We start from the raw sequence: 15,370 nt of genomic DNA, 5'->3' as shown, positions 1-15,370 counted from the left end.
GAATTAGGGCTGCTTATACAATTTAATTCAGCTCCCGGCTGCTTATACAATTTAATTCAGCTCCCTACTGCATATCCATTATGATACAGCCTTTGCACAATTACGTATTATTTTCTCCACAGAACTTCTCCCTCATTCGGAACCTCTCTGTGTGGCCACAGTGCTTGCCATGCTTTCTTTATCACTAAATGCAATTAAAAAAAACTGTCACACCTGACACATTGAGAGCTATACTCTTTGCATTACCTGTCAATCTACATATACCTACTCATATAATACTACCTCTTATATAATACTCCTATAATACAGTTATTGCCATTAAAACTTAACATTTATCACTAAACAGTGTTTGACATCTTGCAGCTTTCTGCCATACGTAACATAGCAAGTTTCAGGTACTCCTTGGTTAAATTACAAAAAATAATAAGTGGTGGTATTCACAAAAACTCCACCCACAGTACTGCCTATGAACAGTTCCCACTGGTGTCACCTGTATATCTTCCTGGCCAGCCCCTTGCCATTCCATCTTCCTGTTGCCGCCACCACCACCAGCACTAATGGAAAAGGAGGAAGAAGGGGAGGCGGCCACGGGAGGAGACCGAGCATCCAGCATTCCCCCTTTTACCTGGAAGAGGTAGAATGGCCCATGATTGGGGGAAGGGGGGCAGGAAGCCATAGAGAAGCAGCAGCTCCACTGGCAGTGGGTCACATCTCTTCTCTAACAGGCTACCCTTAGCTCCCCCTGCTGTCCCGTGTGCTGCTGTGTCTACCTGAAACAGGATTTGATGCCCCAGTCTCTCTATTATTAGATAAGAATCTTAATTACACTAGCTGTTGGATGAGAGGGAAATATAAAGCTGAGTCTCCTCTGCATATCTGTGCACATCCCACACTGGGCCCAAAGGGGTACAGTACTGGGCCCAGGTAGTCTTACTCCTCCAGACCTGGAGAGGAAGCTGGAGAGGAAGCTTAAACGGGGGCAACTCTGCTCTGAAGGGGAAGCTGGGGAGGAAGACAGACACATCCTGAGGGCTCCTGGGTAAGGGATTTGGACTTGGCGCCCTGGGAAGGGACAGATAATAGGAAGGTTTCAGAGTAACAGTCGTGTTAGTCTGTATTCAAAAAAGAAAAGGAGAACTTGTGGCACCTTAGAGACGAACCAATTTATTTGAGCATGAGCTTTCGTGAGCTACAGCTCACTTCATCAGATGCATACTGTGGAAACTGCAGCAGACTTTATATATACACAGAGAATATGAAACAATACCTCCTCCCACCCCACTGTCCTGCTGGTAATAGCTTATCTAAAGTAATCATCAGGTTAGGCCATTTCCAGCACAAATCCAGGTTTTCTCACCCTCCATCCCCCCCACACAAATTCACTCTCCTGCTGGTGATAGCCCATCCAAAGTGACAACTCTTTACACAATGTGCATGATAATCAAGTTAGGCCATTTCCTGCACAAATCCAGGTTCTCTCACTCCCTCACCCCACTCCAAAAACCCACCCCCATACACACACAAACTCACTCTCCTGCTGGTAATAGCTCATCCAAACTGACCACTCTCCAAGTTTAAATCCAAGTTAAACCAGAACATCTGGGGGGGGGGGGTAGGAAAAAACAAGAGGAAATAGGCTACCTTGCATAATGACTTAGCCACTCCCAGTCTCTATTTAAGCCTAAATTAATAGTATCCAATTTGCAAATGAATTCCAATTCAGCAGTTTCTCCCTGGAGTCTGGATTTGAAGTTTTTTTGTTTTAAGATAGCGACCTTCATGTCTGTGATTGCGTGACCAGAGAGATTGAAGTGTTCTCCGACTGGTTTATGAATGTTATAATTCTTGACATCTGATTTGTGTCCATTTATTCTTTTACGTAGAGACTGTCCAGTTTGACCAATGTACATGGCAGAGGGGCATTGCTGGCACATGATGGCATAAATCACATTGGTGGATGTGCAGGTGAACGAGCCTCTGATAGTGTGGCTGATGTTATTAGGCCTAACCTGATGATTACTTTAGATAAGCTATTACCAGCAGGACAGTGGGGTGGGAGGAGGTATTGTTTCATATTCTCTGTGTATATATAAAGTCTGCTGCAGTTTCCACGGTATGCATCTGATGAAGTGAGCTGTAGCTCACGAAAGCTCATGCTCAAATAAATTGGTTAGTCTCTAAGGTGTGTCAAGGTTCCTCCCCCACTCTGAACTCTAGGGTACAGATGTGGGGACCTGCATGAAAAACCCTCCTAAGCTTATCCTTACCAGCTTAGGTCAAAACTTCCCCAAGGTACAAAATATTCCCCCCCGTTGTCCTTGGACTGGCCGCTACCACCACCAAACTAATACTGGTTACTGGGGAAGAGCTGTTTGGACGCGTCTTTCCCCCCAAAATGCTTCCCAAAACCCTGCACCCCACTTCCTGGACAAGGTTTGGTAAAAAGCCTCACCAATTTGCCTAGGTGACTACAGACCCAGACCCTTGGATCTTAAGAACAATGAACAATCCTCCCAACACTTGCACCCCCCCTTTCCTGGGAAATGTTGGATAAAAAGCCTCACCAATTTGCAATAGGTGACCACAGACCCAAACCCTTGGATCTGAGAACAATGAAAAAGCATTCAGTTTTTTACAAGAAGACTTTTAATAAAAAATAGAAGTAAATAGAAATAAAGAAATCCCCCCTGTAAAATCAGGATGGTAGATATCTTACAGGGTAATTAGATTCAAAAACATAGAGAACCCCTCTAGGCAAAACCTTAAGTTACAAAAAAGACACACAGACAGAAATAGTTATTCTATTCAGCACAATTCTTTTCTCAGCCATTTAAAGAAATCATAATCTAACACATACCTAGCTAGATTACTTACTAAAAGTTCTAAGACTCCATTCCTGGTCTATCGCTGGCCAAGACCAGCATACAGACAGACACAGACCCTTTTTTTCTCTCCCTCCTCCCAGATTTTGAAAGTATCTTGTCTCTTCATTGGTCATTTTGATCAGGTGCCAGTGAGGTTACCTTTAGCTTCTTAACCCTTTACAGGTGAGAGGAGCTTTCCCCTGGCCAGGAGGGATTTCAAAGGGGTTTACCCTTCCCTTTATATTTATGACAACTTTAGATAAGCTATTACCAGCAGGACAGTGGGGTGGGAGGAGGTATTGTTTCATATTCTCTGTGTATATATAAAGTCTGCTGCAGTTTCCACGGTATGCATCTGATGAAGTGAGCTGTAGCTCACGAAAGCTCATGCTCAAATAAATTGGTTAGTCTCTAAGGTGCCACAAGTACTCCTTTTCTTTTTTAGATAATAGGAAGTGACCCAGGGAAGGTTGCAAGGGAACTCCAGGGTGCAGTGTCTTCAATCAGTGTCTGTTGGCATCAGAGGGCCCAGGCTCCCATACCAACTGGCCCTGCTGCAGGAGGGGCATAAGCGTCGTTCCAATCCCACTCCCACTCTGATAACAAAAGGGGCAAAGACATTGCAAATCTGAGCTGAAGCTAAACCCATCCTTGGGTGGGGAACTGGACTGAAAGGCATTCCCACTGGGAGGCGATAGAAGTGTGTGATCCATTACAATACCAAAGAAATTACAACCCACACTTCTTCACTAGACTATTGTAAGCTTGGCAAAAAAGTCAGCACTCAATACTGAGACCAAACATGGGATGGTTCAGCTTGGAAGGAATATTTATGATAAAATTATGACCAGTTGAAAAAAGTGTTTGTATAGAAACTCTGTCTCAAACTCAGCTAAATCATTGCTTAACGTTACAATATACTGCATAATATGAAAAATTGATTTAAAAAATCCATTATTTTAAAGGCCATTTCATGAATTATTATTCGATTGGCTAAGAACTTCATGAGACTGTCACTTCAGAGTGATGAATTGTATAGAGAATTCCTTTCAATAAATACCATTTTGCTGTCTTCTAAGTTTGCAGTAAAGAAAATTCATGAGTTTCACAAAAGGACAATATGTAAAAATACCCACTATCTAATGCAGCAGTTTCCAAAAAAGGTGCCTCAGACCCCAAAATTAATAGTTCTTGTGGTGCCTGACATTTCTGGGCTCCTGGGTCCTAGAGTATTCAGGGCCACACTGCACCTGTATTTCCCCTCCGTGATCCAGCAAGGGCACCCAACTCAGCTTCCAGATCTCCAGCCGTTGCCTTTCTGGGTGGAGACCCACATCTCACTCCTTTCGGACCAGGGTGTGTCCAGGCTGCACAATTCCCTGCCTTCACTGTGTATTTCCCAACAAAGGCAGTCTGCCTAAACAGACCTGCTTGCTTTCCCTTCAGAGACTGATAATAGAGTGATTCCTACAGTTGTAAGTTACCTCTTGGAGTTTTCTAAGCAAGCCTACTTTATTCTTAAGGTAAAAAGCATTACAGAGAAAACATATTAAAAAACGTACACACATCCTAATAAGCTTACCAGAGTATTCCGAGCTATCACGTGTTCTCTGGCCAGAACATTCTTTCAGCACCCCACCTTAGGGGCTTCCTTGTGGTTATAAGTTCATCAGAGCTTCAGCTCAGAACAGGCACGCTCAAATGACAAGTTTAGTCCACCCTACTATAAACATCAAAGATCTCTGATCTGGAGTTCCCGGAAGCAGATAATTAGTGTGCACTGGGTCTCTCTCTCTCCCCAGGGGGAGTCTTCAAAGGGTTGATAAAAAGAGGAATTATATTAGCATATATCCCCTCCTCCTAGAGAAACCCCCTTAATCTAAAGAGCTTCCATGCAATCCCACAATAGTTCATAAATATTTGCATTTGTAATACAGTGAGCTCCAAAGATGCTAAACTTAATTTAGTAAAGTTTAACTTAATTCAATAAGGTTTGTTCAGGATATTGTCAGTCTGTCACAAGGAGTTACTGGGATTATTGACCCTGATATGTCATCTTCTTTAGTCAGAGAGAAAGTACTTATTTGGTAGCGTTCTGTGTAAGCTCAAAACTTGTCTCTTTCACCAACAGAAGTTGGTCCAATAAAAGATATCACCTTGCCCACCTTGTCTCTCTAATAACCTGGGGTCAAAAAGGCTATAGCATCACTTCAAACAAAAAGCTATTGTCATCCATCTCAGAATGTTCACTTTGTTGAATGGGACTTTGGGATAATAAGACGGAGACCACAGAGAAAGCCAAAATTGAAAGGAGAATGGAAACCACCTCCTGTGGAATACTGTAATAAACTAAAAACCTGCCTGTTCTGTAGAAACTCTTTGACATCCATACATGGTGAAGGTAACATAGTAAATAAGAGCAGATTCTGTCCCCTAAAAGAAAAATATAGTCATCCTTTAATCTCCTGTTATTAAATAATATAGGCATTTTGAACTTTCAAATTCAGAATCTAGCCTACAGCTCAGAATTATGTGCCTGGGCTAATGATTACATTAATCCACATAGTCATGTTGTACTTCTCAAAACCCACATAAAATCTTACCTTAAAAACAACAATTGTGTGTAAGAAGCAAAAAGCCTGAATACTACCAATAATATTAACAGTTGAGAGCTTGTGTATTAAGAGCTAAGAATAGGTTTTTTACTTTGATTCTGTGCCCAGGGACTCTGGCAGAGCAGTGGGTTCTAGTGAAAACCCCTCTGTATTACGGCCTTTAGGGTGAGATTAAAATGTATTTTTAAAAATAATGTATGTAACTTGTAATATGAATTGGTATATGCTATATAAGGATAAAAGTGTTAGAGTTGGCAGTATTAGAAGAAAGGTACACTCAGTCTTTGTACAGTTGTAATGCTGTACGTATTACAGAAACTTCTCTACTAAACAACTTCATGGTAATTCACTGTGAAAATTTTTGGTGTGTCTTGTAGCCTTCAATATTCCTTTATTTTTTACATTGTCTGTTTGACAGCCCTCTGTTTAAGACTGAATTTTCCTAATACCACACCTTGCTCTTTTCCCAATATTACTTGAAGGCCTAGGACCGTACAGGTGATGGACCTGACCAGATTGTATTTCTGGAACCTGAGCATCTAGTGTTCTGAATGAGAGGTATCTCAAGTTACAGGATGGATTGATTTAAACCAAAGTGATTGAAATCAGCAAGCAGGAAATCTAGAGCAACATTGGTTCATCTCCTTCCTAGAAAGTGAGAGGAATTTTTCTGCAATAACCTCAGGCTGTGCTAATTTGAGGTGTCAGAGAATGGGTTTGTTTATTGATAGGCAATGAGGCTGTAATGTGAAAATGGCAATGGTGCAGTGTAACACATGTTTAATGTCTTTTCACATTCTACCTGAAAGGTAGGCTTATGCCTCTGCTGATCCATGTCCATTGCCTTTTGTATATTTTAACTTTCTTCTGTTGTTCATTAGCTTTATTCTTTATCAACATGTTTTTCTTTGTTCCCCCATTAATACTTTAAAAAAGGAGTTGACTCACTTTTAAAATGTCTGTGATTTAATTGTAAAAACATGTAAAAACATTATAAAAGTCTGAGGAAAGCTTTTAAAAAAAGAGTCCCACAAGGGAATAGAACTACAACCATAGCTTTAAATGGAACTCTGGTGCTATGCAGCCAAAGTGCATATCATTTCCACAGGCAGAAATAAGAGTGATTATAAGGTTTTGCTGGCAGTACATTTTATCCCAAGGTACATTTACATATTTTGTAGCATTAATTTTTGAAATATCAGATGAGCTTCTGTCTAGATCTAAAAAACCCACAAGCGTTAAAAAGGAATTGCAAGATAGCATGACAGGTAGAAAGGCATGCTCAACATAGTAAGTTTTTGAGCAATGGAATCGCTCCTAAACAAGTTCCTTTTTGATAAAGTAATTTAAACAAAAAAGTTGTTATACATTATATTACATGTTTGTGTGTTTTATTTCATTATTTCAGATAAACGGAAATTCTCTTCTGGGATAATAAGAAGTGGAAATGGTTTTCAGAATAAAAGTCAGTTTAGGACAATTGCACCAAAGATGGTACCCAAAGTTATAACATCAGGGGTGTCTTGTCTTCCACCTGTTCTTCCTGAACAAACAAATCCTATTTCATCTGCAAGCTCTAAATCACTTATAATGCCAACACAAAACTATACTCTAATGCAAGTTGCTGGTCGTGAGGGAACTTTTTCTCTTGTAGCTTTGCCACATATTACCCCTTCACTGGCAGCACAACGAATCCAACGATCAAATGTGTCCCCTCCTGAAAACCTCAAACTACCTATTCCTAGGTATCAATCTGTAAAAAATAAATTGTTGATTGACAAAAAAACAATTCAAACCTCTTCTTCAAGTGCACATAACAAGATTCCTACCAAGGCACAAATTTCATCACAGACACCAGCAATGACTACTTCAACTGGAGACCTTCCTGAAGCTCATTCTACTACAGATTCATCTGAACAAGTTATTTTAATTGATCATGGTTCTACTGAAATTACAGTTGCTACTTTACTCAGTGAAAACAACTGTATAGAATCTGTATCTCCTTTACTAAACAAAACAGAAACTGCTGAAGATAGTATTTCGGGACCATCTGTCATTAAGGAATCTTTGTCCAAGCCAATGAATGCAAGAAATCCTGTGAAAATAAATCTACATTCCATGAAATCAACTACTGAAGCCACAAAAGGCTCAGTCATACTGTCTGAGAAACTTAAAGAAAAACTGGTGAATTCTGCAAATTCTGTCACTGTCCTGTCACCGGCAATATTTGGCAATGAAGTTCAATTGAATCACTCTGCACCAAAAGGAAAAATTCCTATCTTGCCATATTCAAGAATGAAAAATGCAATGTTCTGTAAACCTAAACAAAATTTTAACACTGTGGCTGCATCTACTCCTGGGCGAAGACCTGAATGTGAAAAAATACCACCTTTGGTGAAAACCTTTAATGTTTCTACCAGAGTTTATGATAAACTACTAGCGATATCTTTTGCACAAATCTCCAAACAAGCCCCCTATGAAAATACCTTCAGTCCAGCCACTAAACTGGATGTTGATAATCTAAAGAAATTGAATGGTGTAGCCTCTAAGAGAAGAGGCAGAAAACGAAGAACCCCAGATGATATATTGGCATTTCAGACCAAAAGAAGAAAGTGCATCATTAATAAATTTAGAGAGGGTAAAGAGAGAATAAAAGTTGATCCCCGTGAATCAAAAGATTGTAGGGCTGAGTCAGTAACAAAATACCGTAGTATCAGACCAAAACCTGTAGTTGTTATGCAGGCTTTAGCTCCACTGACTTCTCCTGTGGCTATAATAGAAACTCATACTCCTGACTGCATAGAACAAGACATTTTCTTAAATGATCCACTTCCAAATAAATATTTAAGTTATAAGCAGAGTGATGGCACTTCTGCTAAACAAAGTGATCTGTGTAGAAATGTATTTTCTACTGTACCTAAACCATGGCATAAGTGCCATGTCTGTAACCACAACTTTCAATTTAAACACCATCTTCAGGACCACATGAACTCACACACAAATAGACGGCCTTATAGTTGTCGAATTTGCCATAAAGCATATGTTCATTCAGGAAGCCTAAGCACTCACATGAAGCTTCATCACAATGAAGGTAGACTCAAGAAACTTGTGTGTTGTGAGTTTTGTGCCAAAGTATTTGGCCATGCAAGAGTATACTTTGGCCATCTGAAGGAAGTACACAGGGTTGTTATCAGCACCGAGCCCTCCACAAGTGAACAGCAGCTGCAAGATGCTTTAAAGAATAGAGACATAAATATAAAAGGAGCGGAAGAAATAATAGAAAGGTGAGTGTATATACAAGTTAAATGTCAATAAGAAAATGATTTCATTGTTTTAGTGCTATTTATGGATTTATATTACTATAAAAGTTTTTATTTTTATTAACTTTTTCTTCCAAGTTGAGATTCAGAGCAGCTTGCAAATTTTGTTAGACCTCTCTAGTCAGTCATCTAGTCCATCCCTTTCCTCCTATAGTCGATCAGGATTTATTAATCCTAAATTATCATTGACAGATTGTGCCTAGTCTAGTCTTGAATATTTCCTGTTAAAGTAATATCGCAACCAATAGTGGAGCTGGGTTTTTTTTTCATTCCCTGACTTCTTACAGTTAAAAAGTATTTCCTAATATTTAGTCTTACTTTTTAGCCTTGTTCTCATCTGTATTCTTTCCCATTTGTATTTTTAAAAAGAATGGTATTCAAAACTGAACACAACATTTCAAGACATCTAATGGTGTTGCATTGTTTACTTGTACTCTGTTTACCATCTTATGTATTGTTACCCTGTTCTTTCTCAAAAGTACTGCTACCTAGTCCATATTCATGCATTTGATTACTGCTTTCTACTCTCTATTATAGAAGATAGAAAATGCTCCTGCTCCTACCTTATGATCTTGTGGTGAACTAATCTTTCCATGGTTGGATAAATGCTATCTTTCTAGTTTGTATTACTATGAATTTGTATTTATTAAAATGTAGTTTATTAAGTTCATTTTGTTTCTCTACAGTGTCAGTACTATACTGTGTTTTAATTTGACCCCCTCTCTGCTTTATACCATTGTGAGTTTGATCAGTGAATTCTCTATCCTCTGAAATGTTAATTAAAATTTTAATAGTATTGGACCCAAGTGGACACTGCAATACCTCATTAATTTTCACTGTTCGGTTTATGATGAATCATTTATAATTACCCTGTTAGTTTGAATTTTTTGTCAGTTTTGTATCACTATATAGTAATTCCATCTAACCCATATTTCTCTAGCTACTATGGGAAAGTATTCTGTGGAGCCCTGTCAGAAACCTAATTCAAATCAAAGAGATGTTGTCTGTCTGTACGTCTGTTTTCTTTATCTTTCATGTTTGATATCCTGTTACAGAAAGAAATTAAAAGGGCATTTACTGTCTGGTTATAAATTATATATATTTTTAAAATCTTTACCTATATCATCAACAGTATCATAGACTACACCTGGGGCAATTCTGCGCCACTGCGCATGCACAGAATTTATGTACCCTGCAGATTTCTTGTTTCCCTGCATAAAAATGACTTTCTGACAGGGAAGCAAAGGGAAGCTGCAAGTGCGGTCATGCAAGCCTCCCCAGCAGTATGTTTCAGGTGCCCAGAGCAGCTGGAGAGAGGAAAATCACTATGGGCCAGGAGGCGGAACTGATGAAGACCTGGCTGGTGGCTCCTACCCTGCACCAGGCTCGGCTGCTAGTCACAGCTGAGCTGTGGGGGACGGGACTTCCCTTGTATGGCATCCGGGGCCGGGTCAGAGCCACCCACAGATTTGTCCTGTGGCTGCAGGAAGCACTGCAAACTCCCCTGTTTCCTGCACCCATTGCTCCTCAGCTGCAGGGGGAGGGATCCCTGTACAGGGAGCTGCTCCCCCATGCGTCCAACCCCCAGGCATCCAGACCCCCTCATACCCAGACCCTCCTGCCAAGCCTTGCCCTCGCAGACTCAGAACCCCCTTCCGCCCGATGAGCCCCATTCCCCCTGCACGTGACCACCCCTGGCGAACCACCCGCACCCGGATCCCCACCCCACGGAGCTCCAACCAGCTACACCTGGATGCCCAGCCCACTGAGCCCTACTCCCCTAACATCTGGACCCCCTACTGAGCCTCCAGCACCCAGACCCTCCTGTCTAGCTCTACCCCCCCACACACCGACCTGACCCTCCCCCCACTGAGCCTCAACTACCTACATCTGGACCCCCTGCAGAGTCCCATTACTGTTGCACCCAGAACCCCCAACAAGCCCATGTGCATCCAGATTGCACTCGGATCCCCACTGAGTCACCCGAACCCAAATTGCCCCACAAAGAACCCTCTCAACCCACACCTGGATCCCCCCACATTAAGCTCCTCCACACTTGGATCCTGCCTTGCTGAGCCTGCTGGCCCACACACAGAGAGGCAGAGCCCTGGGGTGTTTCTGGGGCAGGCCAGGACCTTGCACTGTGTTAGAGTTGGGTGCAGCCTCACTGCTGAGTTCGTGTCCCGGGGCGGGGGGAGCTGCACAGTGATCTCCCACCTCTGTGCAGCCAGTGGCCTGTTCTCCCCAATGCCATGCTGGAGCCTCCACATTTATTTGACAAATATTGTGTGCAGAATTTTAATTTTTTTGGTGCAGAATTTTAAATTTTTGGTGCAGAATGCCTTCAGGAGTAATAGACTGTTAAAATCGAAAAAACTTTAGTATTCCATTTTATTTTTCCTATTTCTGCCTTTTAAAAAAAGAACTTGGATTTTTCTCATGTCAATAAAAGAAAATAGACTAATGAATTTCTCTTTTGAAAGTCAATGTCTAGTAATTTTCACTTCCATCTTACTAGCACAGTGCTGCAATATTTGGGTTGCCCACATAGGGTTATCGTTGTGTTTTAACATTTCATTGAAATTCATCTAGGGGTTGGTAAAAGTTTAACAAAACCTGATTTTGGAGACAATAATTTTCCTGACAGCTTCAATTTGTGCATAATTTCATATAATTTGTTTTGTTCACCCCATTCTGCCTACTATTTTATCACGTTATTTTTCTTCTCAGTCCTTATAACTCAGATATTTTATTAATTGCAGTAAAAATGCATGGTTTTAATAAAGTAAATATAATGTTTCATAAATTCCTCCTCCTTTTCCACTTCTTAAAATTTAGAAGATTAGAAATTTCCATTCTAATTCCAAACACGGCTAGTATTGAAGTAGCGTACATATTCCTTTTTTTTCTTCCTATTTTAGGGGAAATAAATGCAATTTTGAAGATTTATTTCAGAGTCAAGGAGAAGTCAAAATGCAGATCAATTGTGGCAGATGCCAGTTTACTGCACAGTCTTTTGCTGAGATGAAGTTTCATTTGTTGTGTTTTCATGGAGAGGAGCTCCAAGGAAGAATAAAAGAAGGAATTCTACAGGGAGGCAAGGGCGCTCAGGAAGAACTAATCAAACATGCAGCTCATTTCTGGAAGCAGCACAAAGAGAGACGAAATCCAGTCAAACATGCCACTTGTGAGGAAGAGTTTTATGCTTTTCCAAAACTGAAAAGGAAAATATATCTTCACCAAAATAATTTTGATATATTAACTAAAAGTGAGCTTATTCCATCAGGTAACAGTGAACCAGGAAAAGAGTTGCAAAATTTTGGCTGTGCCACACAAAATAAAAAAATTCAAATTTGGTGTAAAGCTGATTATAACTGCATTTTATGCAAGCAGGTATTTAGAAGAAAAGAGGAGCTTTTCAGTCATTGGCAGAATCATCATAACTGTGAAGACCCCTCTCTTCTTTGGACTATTTTTAATTCATTCTCCAAACAGGGAGTTATTGAACTTTCTAATAATGCTGAAAAATGAAGCATTGGCAAAATTCAGCTCGAGAAGTATTCCGTTTCCAAGGTTACTGATTTATTTGTGTCTGATTTGCAATGTCACAAAAATTTACAATTAATTCACTCATTCTCTTTGGTGATCAGTTGCAGTGGTTTTACGTGTAGTTTAGGTTTGTTTGCTGAATACAAAACTGTTAATTCTCACCATAGGCCTTTTCAGATATATATATGTATACACAGAGACTCACACAAGCCTGTTATATAATGCCATACTAAGGTTGATGCACAAGGACCTTCACAGAAACAAGTATGCAGAATGTAAGCGGTTGAAATTAAGAGGAAAAAGGGAGGAACTGATATTATATTATGCTGTACTCAGATACATTAATGTGTGCCCTTTGTAAAGTAATGGCACACAAATGCTCTTCTTGTACAGAATGACAAACCAGACTGAAAATATAATTTTCAATCTTAACAGTGCCTCCAGATTTTATGGGAAATGTATATATGCATACAGTTCTCTGGGTGCATGTTAAGATTTAATGTACATGCTTTTTTATGCTTATAAATATGGAGCACAGTTGTACACTGGGACAATAGAAAGCCACAAGAAAAAATATTAATGAACTCCAAGGAGCTCCTATGGATTTCTTTAGAAGTCTTCAGAACTTAAGTTTTCTTAAAAAAAAAAAAAATGATATTCTGATTATAAAGATAACCTTCACACTGCTGGCTCTTTGATTCCTTCTGCACTAACAATCCAGGTTCTAAGCCTTGTTTAAAGTTTGTTGTGACCAAATAGGGTTCCCATATTGTTTGGCCAGCCAATGTACACACAGCCTAAAAGTTGTGTTTATGCTACTATGAGCTAAAACTTTGTCTACACCTAGACTCTTTTGGGGACACTAATGTAGATGGCTTAGGTACTCACTGCTATGTTGTCTAACAGTGCTCGAAGGACGTAAGATGACACAATGATCAAAATGCTGGTGCTCCTTTTACTCTATTGCTTCCTCCATTTCTACCATCTGTCGAGCTGTACCTGTGGTAGTGCAGTGATGGAAGAATTATCCATAGAAAGTCTGCGGTAGGCACATACGACTTGGCTAAAACTCTGAAAAGTCCAAGACTTTAGCCTGGTTATGGGAACATAGGAAGATAGGACCTAAAAAATGTTGGTTTCTCATAGTGGGATCCTGGAAGATATTACATGATTTTTCTGTAACATTAGTAAAAGTTTGATAAGACGATAACGTTTGAATGACATTCCTTATCCTATAATGCTGTTCGGTGTTTAAGTATGAGACTGGAGCCAAATAAAATAGAAAAAAAAAAAGGAAAAATCTCAGAAACTGCAGTTGTTTGAGGAGGGGGAAAAAATCCCTGTAGAATTTGACAATTTCCCTCCAAATTCCCATTGATTCAAATGCTTGGTTGTTTCATTACTTTAACTTTTATCAGAAAGATACTATTTTCATATGCCAAACTAGTTCTGAAATACTTTATTTTATGTTCTGGTGGGTTCTTTTGATGATCCGTAAATCTCTACTGCCTGGAGATATAAAAACTGTTCATACTCTGATGCTAACATGTGTATTCATATTGTACCTTTCACATGTACTCTTACTGAATAGGTGAAGTAAGCATATGAAGAACATTTAGAAAGGAATACTTTTTAAAGTTGAATGTTTCTTTTCAAACAAGGAGTATATTTCATTAAGTACAGTGTATTTACACTAAGGCCTGGTCTACACTGGGGGGGGGGGTCGATCTGAGATATGCAACTTCAGCTATGAGAATAGCGTAGCTGAAGTCGACGTATCTTAGATCGACTTATAATCACTTACTTCATGTCCTCGTGGCGTGAGATCGACGGTCGCCGCTCCCCCGTCGACTCCGCTTCCGCCTCTCGCCCTGGTGGAGTTCCGGAGTCGACAGCAGAGTGATCGGGGATCGATCACTACCCGCCGATCTGGTGGGTAGCGTAGACGTGGCCTAAGAAGTATTCTCTCTTGAATTAGCATGTTTTCATTGAGAAGCACACTTCTGAATTAGCCTTTGCTAATTGTCAAATTCAAACTGCTTAGAGTGGTGTCTTTGAGACTAAATTCTAGAATATAAGAATAATCCCTCTAGTTATGTAGTTAAAACACATCAAAGGAAATTGTGTAAAACTCACGTTTTGTTTTCATTAAATAATATTTTAAAGTTGTTACAACCATGTCATATTTAAAAGGACATTTGTTTTAATTTTTTTGTCCCCCCTTTGTTTTAAGATCTAGCCAAAACCTTGCAAATAAAAAAATCTTCATTTCTGTTCTGCTCATGTTTTTTGTTGCAAATATTAATTCCCCCCTTCCCCACAAAGAATTCCCCTTTCCTTCCAATGTATTTTTAAAGGAGCTTACATAGACTCAGCTTTATTGTTCTTTCTTGTGTTGAGGAGTAGCATCAGTGATGTCAGAGCAGTTCTTGGAAAAACCCTAAGAAAATATTTGACAAAATGCTGCTGCAACAGAGCCAGCAAAATGGGAGGTCAGGCACACACATTTACCCTTTTATTTTGTTCAAACAAGAACAAACACTAATTTTTATTTTCTTTGTATATAATATGCATCTGTGGTGATTTTTCTTTTAAAGTAAGAATTAGAATTCTTTCACGACCCATGAGATCCTCACTCCCTCTTCAGCCCCTTGACACTGGGTAAAAGAGCCAGAGAGGCATAAAAGGTCCTCATATTTCATAGGTTTAAAGGCAGATGAGACCATGGTTCTAAGCTACTTCTCAGTGTCCTCTGGAGTGCTTATAATCAGACACTAAAACAAAAAGGTTGATACATATTTTATACATTTCAGGGTTTTATGATTATGATAGCCTGTGCAAGGAAATACAAAGTTTTGGGTATCTGAAAATAGTTCAGTATTAATTACAGATATATACTTTACTTTCCATGTGCTTCTGCTTGAATTTGTACTCAATATGATAATATTTGGAAGCAACATGTGGAAGCCTGTTTACAGCACCATTAAATAGAGCAAATTTACTGCTAAACAAAGTGGTTGTC

The 15,370-nt window shown here is 39.7% G+C and overlaps 1 protein-coding gene across 3 annotated transcripts in view; it reads left to right on the top strand.

The window, feature by feature from the left end:
• The window catches only part of ZNF438 (zinc finger protein 438), a 101,498-nt gene extending 86,877 nt beyond the window's left edge, over positions 1 to 14,621 (top strand). For all 3 annotated transcript variants that reach the window (XM_077808271.1, XM_077808268.1, XM_077808270.1), the window contains 2 exons: positions 6,888 to 8,763; positions 11,721 to 14,621. In XM_077808271.1, coding sequence (XP_077664397.1) covers positions 6,888 to 8,763; positions 11,721 to 12,330 — 2,486 coding nt within the window. In that variant the 3' untranslated portion in view covers positions 12,331 to 14,621. The remainder of the gene's footprint in view (positions 1 to 6,887; positions 8,764 to 11,720) is intronic.
• Positions 14,622 to 15,370: the final 749 nt, after the last annotated feature.

This window comes from Eretmochelys imbricata, chromosome 2, assembly GCF_965152235.1.
Source record: "Eretmochelys imbricata isolate rEreImb1 chromosome 2, rEreImb1.hap1, whole genome shotgun sequence".
NCBI lineage: Eukaryota > Metazoa > Chordata > Testudines > Cheloniidae > Eretmochelys > Eretmochelys imbricata.
The sequence above is the reverse complement of the archived record's forward strand: the minus strand, read 5'-3'. Positions and strand labels throughout refer to the sequence as shown.